General features: G+C 42.8%; 1 protein-coding gene across 6 annotated transcripts in view; it reads right to left on the bottom strand.

Annotated features, from left to right (window-relative positions):
• LOC110502570 (reticulon-4) overlaps window positions 1–13,131 on the bottom strand; it is a 34,511-nt gene that overhangs the window by 8,456 nt on the left and 12,924 nt on the right. For 4 of the 6 annotated variants that reach the window (XM_021580706.2, XM_021580707.2, XM_021580708.2 and 1 more), the window contains one exon: window positions 2,415–2,622. In XM_021580706.2, the coding sequence (XP_021436381.2) occupies window positions 2,415–2,622 (208 nt within the window). Of the gene's footprint in view, window positions 1–2,414; window positions 2,623–4,139; window positions 4,297–6,152; window positions 6,388–13,131 lie in introns of those variants that run through there. The other 2 variants (XM_021580710.2, XM_021580711.2) reach the window with 2 other exon arrangements.

Below are 13,131 nucleotides of genomic sequence, written 5' to 3'. Positions count from 1 at the left end.
TGTTAAAGGAAATACTGTAACTTGAAAAGTATATATGTCCATCCTGTGTTGTGCATGAAATATGAAAAGTGTGTGTTTTTAGGAGCCATAGAGTTCTACATCAACTTTGCAGTGACTAGCCACGCCCACGAGTGAGGTCAGAGAACGTGTCAGCCTGACAGACCAAGCCTTTTGAATGAACTGTATAAAATGGGTTAAGAATTTACACATCAGACCAGAGAGAAGTGGCGCTGCAGCTCACATTTAAAGTGGTTGGAACTCAATCTCAACACAAGGTAGAGACGATAAAGTCACGTCCCGGACAATCACTGGTACGGCTGATTAGCTGTCCTCAGTAAAGTATCTAGAAAAGCAAATTTAAGTGGGACCATTCCATTACTGTGTTCAAATCATCGTATTACACTACTCCCATCACCCCACTGGAGCCATCTTCAAAGAAACATCTTCCAGAGCGAATGGAAGTAGAATAAAATCTGTAGTTCTGTTCAGGACTACACGACAAGTCACCGGATGTCGGACAACTGCAGAGGAGAACAGTAGAAGACTGGTGGGGACCCCTTTCGGACAATCAGAGCCTCACAAGCGAAGAGGTCCAACATCCTTTCCAAGAAGGCCTTGTCTATTGAGAGAAACCAAGGATTTTCACAAATACATTCATGATTTCCTACTCCAAGCGGGTGGCGGTGTGCAAAGTATAAGTGAGAGTAGTTTCTAAACGTAACAACGTTAAAAGGTCTGTCCCTCTCTCGACCTCCATGTCTTTTGTAACAAGCAGCCATTCTGTTGTCAGTCTGCTAGGGACCTGTTTCTAATGTATTAAGTGTGTATGTTTATACTGTGTTACCATTTAGTTAGCAAATAAAATAAATACATTTGTGTAGTACTGAATCATAAGTAAGGCTGGGGTTTTTGCAGATGCAAGGTTACGACTGTTCAGAATGATGATATGATACGAGGTTATGATTAATAAGTTAACTGTTTATGGATGTGATAGGTAAAGACCTTTAGAGTTTAATTCGGGAGATTGTAACTCTTTAAAGAACAGCCCCCGTGGGGCCCCAAATCCTAGTGAGTTTGTTACATGATTAATTTAACTGGGTAACACTTTAACAGTTGATTAGATAAGTCATTAGATTAATGAAAGTAAAGTCACGACACTATTCTAGTCAAGGCTCATCCTAAACTAAACCCTCTGTACACCTTTTTTCTATTCATATATAGTGTCCCATAATCTCTACACATCATCATATACATTCCAGACTGACATTGCTTGTTCTAATATTTATACTTTTTATTTGCATGTATTTTTATTACTGCACTGTTAGAGCTAGGAACATAAGTGTTACGCCAAACCTGCAACATCTGCAAAATGTGTACGCAACAAATACAATTAAATTGTTTCTTAGTGTTGAGGTTATTCACAAAACATGGGCGAGGGGTCTAGAAAACCCTCTGAAGCCTACAGGTTGTCGAGGAGTGGTTGGCATTTTTACACATCAGATTGATTTCTTAGAACGCAAAGCCAAGAACCACGCTTGACCGGCTTAGTTATGATTTTCTGAGCACCAGTCACAATCCCTGTAATCTTAAACCAAGATAATTCAATGTTAATGAGTGGTTGGTGAGAATTCATAAGGCTTTAAGCCACTGCCAGGAATGGGGATAACCAGATTAGCAGCTCTGTGCGACAGAGTCAGAATGTTTACTCTCAAATAAGAGACATGTCCCTTTCTCCCTCCTTGGCTGGGAATACATCTACTTCTGCAACCCAATCATCTAATCAGACCAATATTTTACTCCAACTATAAATAAGCCAGTAGCTGGATAATCATGTTCAAATTGCATGATTCATAAAACGTGTAGTTTCAATTCAGTCATTTAACTTCAATTCAATTCCTGAAGTGACTAAATGGAATAATCCACAAAAAGATGCACTCTTCAGGAACACTGCCTTGGAACAGTGATCACTGAAATGTATGTGAGATGCCAAGGTTACTCTGCTGTATAGGAATCTTAATCTGCGGTTTTGGAACAAGAGATAGTCCAGAGAGCAGCTGAGGCTAATGCATGCATGATGTATATAATAGAATATATGGATGTTTTCTGCATTACATCATGGTGTATGTTGAGCAGTGGAGTAAAGTACTTATACTTATTTTCCACCATCATTTGCAAATAAATTAAAAATCCTACAATGTGATTTTCTGGATTTTTTTTCTCTCATTTTGTCTGTCATAGTTGAAGTGTACCTATGATGAAAATTACAGGCCTCTCATCTTTTTAAGTGGGAGAACTTGCACAATTGGTGGTTGACTAAATACTTTTTGCCCCACTGTATATTTACTTTTACTCAAGTATGACAATTGGGTACTTCTTCCCACCACTTATGTAAAAAAAAAAAGTGGGTTACTAACTTGAATGGGTGCCCTTCATCAGACTTCTGGATGGCCTGCAGGATCCCCTTGTATATCCTGAAGCAAATGGTGACGGAGAGGAGCACCAGAGTGATGTAGGATGAGACGCTGACGATGCTGCAAAGTGTCAGGGAGAGCAGCAGAGAGAGGCCAGCGCCAAACACCACGCCAGAAGTCTTGACATCACGCCAGTACAGGAGCTCTACCACTGCAGGAGAGAGAACAGGGTCAGATAGCTGCAGGACACAAACTAAGTGTGCTTCTTTTCAACACATTAAAATAAGAGATTATGGTGGTGATGTTGGAGGTGGAATGAGAAGGGGTAAATCTATGAAAAAATTAACACCCGATTTAATTTGCTTAATTATTTGTCTGCAGATAATTAGCTACTAGCCACACTACTTTACTAAACGGGAATCCCTGGTGTTCCCTACAGCTGCCATGTTTCGTTTACTGTTGGAACGCCAGTATACCACTGCAGGTAATGCACCTAGGTCCAGGTTCATTCATAGCCATGGCACAGGCCTAAAACCTGTTCATTTTTAAGATTGTTAGCCAACCCCCACCCAGTCAGCTAGGGGCAGGACAGACCCATGCTTGTGTTTCACCAGCAATTCCTAGCACGTCAGTGTACAGTATTAGATATGAATGACATCCATTTCCTACTGGCAGACGCATTTTAAAACGTAGGCCAGCCAGCAAGCGGGCATTGCTCGAATCTTCAATGTGCAATGACTTGGCAGGCTATCAGATTTCAAATTGCTTAACAAGTAATGAATGGGCTTATAGTTGAAAACCCACATTTTACAGGTTTCTGCCAAATAGATAATCGTATCAAGCGATTCATACCAAAGCAACGACTGATGCATTATTGTGATTGAATTGATCACATAGCGAACAAGTCAAATACCTAAAGGCACCTCCGAAGCAGAATCAAAAGAAGCGTCAGCAGTTTTAGCCAGCCTAGGGACACACTTCACTGTCAAATCACAAGAATGCTTCTCGTGAGGAATAATGTCAGACCCTTTATGGACCACGCTCGTGGGGTCTTTTTAGGCGGTGACGCTAAGCTTTTAATTTCTCCCAAACGCCAATGTTAGCTGCTAGCTTAACTGGATAGCTCGGCTACAGCTCGTTTAAATATAGCTAGATCGCTAACATTGGCCAGTTACTAGTAGCTAGCTCAAGCATTTGCGTCACCAGGACCCTTTGTTTAGAATGTTTCTAGCAATAATAGCTAACGTGCAACCGTGAAGGGGGGGGGGGGGGGGGGGGGGGGGATAGATAGTCCTTTGTCTATCTACGGTACATATGGTAAGCATGAACTAGCATTTGGGGGAACTAAAAATAGCCCAGGCATATCAACTGCGCTAATCTCATCATATAGCTAGCTAATAACATGCCATGATTTAATAATGTCCTTCCGTATACATCTCCATGTAAACACTACTTTAATATCCACGGGGGGAGATGGATAAACAGGAAAATGACTGAATCGTACATGAGTCTGACGCCATGTAGTTCTTAGCGTAGCCCCCATCACGATAAAATGTCCAGTTTGACCTAGCTGGGCCTCTGCAAAGCGCCATGCACAGCTCAATTCCTACCCATTCGCCTCACACCGTAGCGTCGGTAAGGCAAATTGGTCAATTCAACGGCGATACAATCGAATATAAATGTGATATGTAAAGACAGCATCGTACACACGAGAATGACAGCACTTACCCCGTTCGGCATCCATCTTGAGCCTCCTAGCATCCAGCACTTAACTAGCTCAGCTGCGCGAAAGGGTGTTCACTTCCTGCTAGGTACATTTGAGATCCACTCATTATGCGCAGCTCTGCAGCGCCTCAGCTCTTTCTAATTATGTTGAAGTTTCAATACGTGCCCAATGCAAATATGCTTTTCTACTATTCGTGGGAACACTGGTAGAGCTTTGTAGTAAGTCATTTGGTTTCAAAACTACTGAATGAAAATATTGGAAATGGGGGAGTAGGGGTGGGGAAAATGTTAGTCATAACTGCAAATGTTGACCAGCTTTATCAATATAACAGTGCATCATTATGACCGACAACTGGTCAAATCTAAAATCAGGAGTTTATTACAAAGACATTTTTATAAATACCAATTCCAACAAATGTAAAACTGACAACCGCAGGCAATTTACAATGTTTTGTAAGCCTTTCATACAGCCATGTGAAGCTGTTGGTCAATATTTAACCAATACAATTGTCTGGTAGTGAGTTCATAGCCTTAATGCGATAGCCAGAAAGAGTCCTCTACAAACTCTTACATCAGAACACATGTCAGATGGAAATTCACGCACCCATATCATGTCCAGTTAAAATAATCTGCTTACCCGTTAAAACTAATTATGGGGCACACCAGAAAACAGCCTACTTTATGCCCAGCTATACAATTTCTTTGGCCCCTTTAGTGTTGTCACTGCCATCTGCCCCTCATGCTTTAATCCTGTACTTTTTTAATACATAATGTTACAGACTAATGTAGACAGTCTCTCAGCCCCAATACTGCTTAGTCACTGGAGTGACTCAGGCTGGTAGTCTACTACACCCATACCCTATCCAAGTGCGGGTCATGCTCAACTGAGCACTCAGCCAGATGGTAGTTGCTAAAATGGATGACATACCATTTAGTCAAATACAGTTGACAGGGTCCCTTTGAGCACAATGCCCTTTCTGTTGCAATGTGTGCCAATTGCCATGCTGCATTCCAGAATGATGCAACACAGTAGCACACAACAAAAATCAGCAGGACGTGAGCACAGTGCCATTGGTTGCCTGAGCCTCACCTCTGAGCTGAAAGCAGATGGCTACAACTGGGCCTGGGAAACACCAGAAGACCTCTTCTGTCATAAGCCACATGGCTCCTCTGGTGCTTGCCATATAGGCTAAGTGTGAATACACACATTTGTAATTTCGCAGACATGCTTATCCAGAGCGACTTATAGGAGCAATTAGGGTTAAGTGCCTTAGTAAAGGGCACAGAGATTTTTCACCTAGTCAACTCAGGGATACAAACCAGCGACCTGTCGGTTACTTGCCCAATGCTCTTAACCACTATGCACACACCTTTTTGTTTGTTGCACATGCTGAACAATGGACTTCAACACCTTTATAAAGCCTAGTCAGCAGACTGTGGGGCTGAAGGCTGGTCCTGTATTCAGCAGCATTTGTCAAAGGGGTTAGAGACCCCTGGTGCACCGGACCAGGCAGTCGTGAGTCAACTCCAGGCAGCATGGAATCATTAGACATCTATTACACTTGTCACTTCAGCCCAACACCCCTCCTCCCACCATGCACCTTTGGACAGACTTCCTGTCAGTGCTACCCTTACCAAAAGGTTCTGCTAGGATAGTGTATTACACATTAGAAATCCAGAGAAACTTTTAGATTTTTGTGTGTGGCAATAACAGTTCCACTGGTTACCAACAATCTTATTTATTTACAGATGGCTACACATTCAGAGCAAATGGCATGCATGGCTGGATGGGACAAGCAATATAAAAACAACCCACTCAACTACCAAAGTGATTACCAATTACATACTACAAAATGTCCACAATACCTGTGCATGGTTTAATAACCACCCTCTAAAAACAAATGGACTACTTTTAATTTCACATACATCTAGAGAACCCAGCAATAACTACAAAAAAATATATATATAATAGTATTCAGGAAAGGTTACCGCAACAGTAAAATAAAAGAGGGATACCCTTGTCTTTCCACTGTGGTGGAGGCTGGGTGTCTCCATTTTCTGTTTTCCCGTTTTCCATGATAGAGCCGCTGTGAAGGTATCAGCAGGGCATTCCAGACAGCATGCGGTGTGTTGGGCTGGAGGCGGGTGGGGTGCGGGGACCGAGGTGGAAGATGGGGGACAACCAAACCTTCCTCCTGTGAGATGACTGCAGCACTACTGCTCTCTCTACCTCCCTCCCACTTTTCTCTTCCTCTCAGGCTGTAGGACTGAGGTCAGCTGACTGTCTGCTGGCACCTAGAACGCCTAACGCACTGACGCAGCAACTTCCCCATCTAACTCACTCCCCCTACCTCCGTCTGATACTCTCCCTCCCCTTGCGCAAATGTACGTGCTTTTCCCCTCCCTCTCATCCCCACATGGATGACAAAGCAGCAAGTAGGTGACTCCACCCAAAGGTCTCTGTAGGGACTACAAGTACAGGCTATCCCACTACCTTTAAAATGACACTAGTGTGTACTGTGACTTAAATGTTAAATGCCCTCTGAATTGCCTCAACGTTGGTAAGTAACAAAAACCTAAAATCTAACCTCATGCTCTGGAAAGCATCAGACATCCAATCGGACCATTACTGCGCTTAAATTATGAATGTAATATTATTCTGTTGATCAGAGTAAAAGTCCATCTTCACAAACGGTGTGCCATATCGAAATCAGCCAAACAATTATGATTTGGTCATCACCAAACCAACACACATCAGTAGTCAGTCTTAAATCACATAAGAAAATGGTGATTGTTGTATTAGTCCACTAGAGGGCACCTCACTAATTTCACTGTAGTCTGCCTAGGTTTCCTCATTCTTATGTCAATTTATATTGCGTTAGTATTTTCAGCAAGTTATTTAGAGAGTTGACAAAAGTATATTCACTCAGAACTACAGCTGGAGTCATTTAGATAAATGGGAGGTTCCGTGCAAGGTACATTTTGTAGCATATGGTTGTAGTCCTACTGAAGATTATGGGTGACTAATTCATTATACAGTGGTCGGTTACTACAGTTCTGTGGATTCAAAACAACCTGCAATCTCACTAAGGGGGTTTTGCGAATGAGATAGGTCAGGGGTGATGTTTGATAGTATTTCATTTCGAGTCGAACAAATAAGGGAACACTTGATGACAAGCTCTATTCTTCGTCGGCTGGTGTCGCAATGCAGGCAGAGCCTTTTTATTGGGCGATTCCTCACACAGTCTGGGCATCCGCCAGCCTTGCTCAAAGCAATGTCCCAATCAGATAAATAAATCTGCACTGGTGTGAATAACCAGCAAGGTAAAACTAAGCCATTCATTGTAAAACGACTTAAGATGAAAGCATAGCCTTTAACCTAACAGCAGTCATGCAAAAATAAAAAACACTAAATCAGAAGGCCACTGCCCCAGAGCAGTAAGCCTTCCAAACATATGGCATTTTTTTCTACAACACTGCCCTTTTCACTGAGCTGGGTAAGGTTTATCTGGACATGGGAGCTCAAAAGGCAAAATGGGGCCTACAAGGTGGTGTATAGTTTCATATATCTGGTTGTTATTTTCAACCAGGGCTAAAACCAGACTGCAGACAGAGTTCGGTGATATCAACGACACACGATCAGGGTTTCCCAAACTTCCTGGGTGCATGTTTTTGTTTTGCCCTAGCACTACACAGGAGATTCAAATCATCAAAAGCTTGATGAGCTGGTTAATTGAGTCAGCTGTGTGGTGCTAGGATTATTATTATTGTTTAACAAAAACAAAATGGACCCAGGGAGGGGAAGATGTGTGTGAGACTATTACTTACATACATACAGGGGCAAAAAAGTATTTAGTCAGCCACCAATTGTGCAAGTTCTCCCACTTAAAAAGATGAGGCCTGCAATTTTCATCATAGGTACACTTCAACTATGACAGACAAAATGAGAGAAAAAAAATCCAGAAAATCACATTGTAGGATTTTTTATGAATTTATTTGCAAATTATGGTGGAAAATAAGTATTTGGTCAATAACAAAAGTTTCTTAATACTTTGTTATATACCCTTTGTTGGCAATGACAGAGGTCAAACATTTTCTGTAAGTCTTCACACACCGTTGCTGGTATTTTGGCCCATTCCTCCATGCAGATCTCCTCTAGAGCAGTGATGTTTTGGGGCTGTTGCTCGGCAACACGGACTTTCAACTCCCTCCAAAGATTTTCTATGGGGTTGAGATCTGGAGACTGGCTAGGCCACTCCAGGACCTTGAAATGCTTCTTACGAAGCCACTCCTTCGTTGCCCGGGCGGTGTGTTTGGGATCATTGTCATGCTGAAAGACCCAGCCACGTTTCATCTTCAATGCCCTTGCTGATGGAAGGAGGTTTTCACTCAAAATCTCACGATACATGGCCCCATTCATTCTTTCCTTTACACGGATCAGTCATCCTGTTCCCTTTGCAGAAAAACAGCCCTAAAGCATGATGTTTCCACCCCCATGATTCACAGTTGGTATGGTGTTCTTTGGATGCAACTCAACATTCTTTGTCCTCCAAACAGGACGAGTTGAGTTTACCAAAAAGTTATATTTTGGTTTCATCTGACCATATGACATTCTCCCAATCTTCTTCTGGATCATCCAAATGCTCGCTAGCAAACTTCAGACGAGCCTGGACATGTACTGGCTTAAGCAGGGGGACACGTCTGGCACTGCAGGATTTGAGTCCCTGGCGGCGTAGTGTGTTAACGATGGTAGGCTTCGTTACTTTGGTCCCAGCTCTCTGCAGGTCATTCACTAGGTCCCCCCGTGTGGTTCTGGGATTTTTGCTCACCGTTCTTGTGATCATTTTGACCCCACGGGGTGAGATCTTGCGTGGAGCCCCAGACCGAGGGAGATTATCAGTGGTATGTCTTCCATTTCCTAATAATTGCTCCCACAGTTGATTTCTTCAAACCAAGCTGCTTACCTATTGCAGATTCAGGTTCCCCAGCCTGGTGCAGGTCTACAATTTTGTTTCTGGTGTCCTTTGACAGCTCTTTGGTCTTGGCCATAGTGGAGTTTGGAGTGTGACTGTTTGAGGTTGTGGACAGGTGTCTTTTATACTGATAACAAGTTCAAACAGGTGCCATTAATACAGGTAACGAGTGGAGGACAGAGGAGCCTCTTAAAGAAGAAGTTACAGGTCTGTGAGAGCCAGAAATTTTGCTTGTTTGTAGGTGACAAAATACTTATTTTCCACCATAATTTGCAAATACATTCATTAAAAATCCTACAATGTGATTTTCTGATACACTGCTCAAAAAAATAAAGGGAACACAAACAACACAATGTAACTCCAAGTCAATCACACTTCTGTGAAATCAAACTGTCCACTTAGGAAGCAACACTGATTGACAATAAATTTCACATGCTGTTGTGCAAATGGAATAGACAACAGGTGGAAATTATAGGCAATTAGCAAGACACCCCCAATAAAGGAGTGGTTCTGCAGGTGGCGACCACAGACTACTTCTCAGTTCCTATGCTTTCTGGCTGATGTTTTGGTCACTTTTGAATGCTGGCTGGCGGTGCTTTCACTCTAGTGGTAGCATGAGACGGAGTCTACAACCCACACAAGCGGCTCAGGTAGTGCAGCTCATCCAGGATGGCACATCAATGCGAGCTGTGGCAAGAAGGTTTGCTGTGTCTGTCAGCGTAGTGTCCAGAGCATGGAGGCGCTACCAGGAGACAGGCCAGTACATCAGGAGACGTGGAGGAGGCCGTAGGAGGGCAACAACCCAGCAGCAGGACCGCTACCTCCGCCTTTGTGCAAGGAGGAGCAGGAGGAGCACTGCTAAAGGCTTGCAAAATGACCCCCAGCAGGCCACAAATGTGCATGTGTCTGCTCAAACGGTCAGAAACAGACTCCATGAGGGTGGTATGAGGGCCCGACGTCCACAGGTGGGGGTTGTGCTTACAGCCCAACACTGTGCAGGACGTTTGGCATTTGCCAGAGAACACCAAGATTGCAAATTCGCCACTGGCGCCCTGTGCTCTTCACAGATGAAAGCAGGTTCACACTGAGCACGTGACAGACGTGACAGTCTGGAGACGCCGTGGAGAACGTTCTGCTGCCTGCAACATCCTCCAGCATGACCGGTTTGGCGGTGGGTCAGTCATGGTGTGGGGTGGCATTTCTTTGGGGAGCCGCACGGCCCATTAGGTACCGAGATGAGATCCTCAGACCCCTTGTGAGACCACATTCTGGTGCAGTTGGTACTGGGTTCCTCCTAATGCAAGACAATGCTAGACCTCATGTGGCTGGAGTGTGTCAGCAGTACCTGCAAGAGGAAGGCATTGATGCTATGGACTGGCCCGCCCGTTCCCCAGACCTGAATACAATTGAGCACATCTGGGACATCATGTCTCGCTCCATCCACCATATGCCACGTTGCACCACAGACTGTCCAGGAGTTGGCGGATGCTTTAGTCCAGGTCTGGGAGGAGATCCCTCAGGAGACCATCCGCCACCTCATCAGGAGCATGCCCAGGCATTGTAGGGAGGTCATACAGGCACGTGGAGGCCACACACACTACTGAGCCTCATTTTGACTTGTTTTAAGGGCATTACATCAAAGTTCGATCAGCCTGTAGTGTGGTTTTCCAATAATTTTGAGTGTGACTCCAAATCCAGACCTCCATGGGTTGATAAATTTGATTTCCATTGATAATTTGTGTGATTTTGTTGTTGTTTTTCTCCAGCACATTCAACTATGTAAAGAAAAAAGTATTTAATAAAAATATTTCATTCATTCAGATCTAGGATATGTTAATTTAGTGTTCCCTTTATTTTTTTGAGCAGTATATACACAGTACCTTGCAAAAGTATTTGGCCCCCTTGAACTTTGCGACCTTTTGCCACATTTCAGGCTTCAAACAAAGATATAAAACTGTATTTTTTTGTGAAGAATCAACAACAAGTGGGACACAATCATGAAGTGGAATGACATTTATTGGATATTTCAAACTTTTTTAACAAATCAAAAACTGAAAAATTGTGCATGCAAAATTATTCAGCCCCTTTACTTTCAGTGCAGCAAACTCTCTCCAGAAGTTCAGTGAGGATCTCTGACTGATCCAATGTTGACCTAAATGACTAATGATGATAAATACAATCCACCTGTGTGTAATCAAGTCTCCGTATAAATGCACCTGCACTGTGATAGTCTCAGAGGTCCGTTAAAAGCGCAGAGAGCATCATGAAGAACAAGGAACACACCAGGCAGGTCCGAGATACTGTTGTGAAGAAGTTTAAAGCCGGATTTGGATACAAAAAGATTTCCCAAGCTTTAAACATCCCAAGGAGCACTGTGCAAGCGATAATATTGAAATGGAAGGAGTATCAGACCACTGCAAATCTACCAAGACCTGGCCGTCCCTCTAAAAACTTTCAGCTCATACAAAGAGAAGACTGATCAGAGATGCAGCCAAGAGGCCCATGATCACTCTGGATGAACTGCAGAGATCAACAGCTGAGGTGGGAGACTCTGTCCATAGGACAACAATCAGTCGTATATTGCACAAATCTGGCCTTTATGGAAGAGTGGCAAGAAGAAAGCCATTTCTTAAAGATATCCATAAAAAGTGTTGTTTAAAGTTTGCCACAAGCCACCTGGGAGACACACCAAACATGTGGAAGAAGGTGCTCTGGTCAGATGAAACCAAAATTGAACTTTTTGGCAACAATGCAAGACTTTATGTTTGGCGTAAAAGCAACACAGCTCATCACCCTGAACACACCATCCCCACTGTCAAACATGGTGGTGGCAGCATCATGGTTTGGGCCTGCTTTTCTTCAGCAGGGACAGGGAAGATAAAATTAATTAAAATTGATGGGAAGATGGATGGAGCCAAATACAGGACCATTCTGGAAGAAACCCTGATGGAGTCTGCAAAAGACCTGAGACTGGGACGGAGATTTGTCTTCCAACAAGACAATGATCCAAAACATAAAGCAAAATCTACAATGGAATGGTTCAAAAATGAACATATCCAGGTGTTAGAATGGCCAAGTCAAAGTCCAGACCTGAATCCAATCGAGAATCTGTGGAAAGAACTGAAAACTGCTGTTCACAAATGCTCTCCATCCAACCTCACTGAGCTCGAGCTGTTTTGCAAGGAGGAATGGGAAAAAAATTCAGTCTCTCGATGTGCAAAACTGATACACACATACCCCAAGCGACTTACAGCTGTAATCGCAGCAAAAGGTGGCGCTACAAAGTATTAACTTAAGGGGGCTGAATAATTTTGCACGCCCAATTTTTCAGTTTTTGATTTGTTAAAAAAGTTTGAAATATCCAATAAATGTCGTTCCACTTCATGATTGTGTCCCACTTGTTGTTGATTCTTCACAAAAAAATGCAGTTTTATATCTTTATGTTTGAAGCCTGAAATGTGGCAAAAGGTCGCAAAGTTCAAGGGGGCCCAAATACTTTCGCATGGCACTGTATGTATGTATGTATGTATGTATGTATGTATGTATGTATGTATGTATGTATGTATGTATGTATGTATGTATGTATGTATGTATGTATGTATGTATGTATGTATGTATGTATGTATGTATGTATGTATGTATGTATGTATGTATATATATATATATATATATATATATATATATATATATATATATATATATATATATGCTATATATCACACACACAGTTTTTGCCACATTCACTCCATTAGACACTTTAATAGTATATTAAAACATTTTCCTTAAAGTATAATTTTGAAAGATCTAAATGTTTGGCATGGGTCCCGAGATCCTCAAAAGGTTATTCAGGTGCACGCTGACTGGTTGCATCACTGCCTGGTATGGCAACTGCTCGGCCTCCGACCGCAAGGCACTAGAGGGTAGAGCGTACGGCCCAGTACATCACTGGGCCAAGCTTCCTGCTATCCAGGACCTCTATACCAGGCAGTGTCAGAGGAAGGCCCTAACAATTGTCAAAGACT

Source organism: Oncorhynchus mykiss, chromosome 23, assembly GCF_013265735.2.
Source record: "Oncorhynchus mykiss isolate Arlee chromosome 23, USDA_OmykA_1.1, whole genome shotgun sequence".
NCBI lineage: Eukaryota > Metazoa > Chordata > Actinopteri > Salmoniformes > Salmonidae > Oncorhynchus > Oncorhynchus mykiss.
The sequence above is the reverse complement of the archived record's forward strand: the minus strand, read 5'-3'. Positions and strand labels throughout refer to the sequence as shown.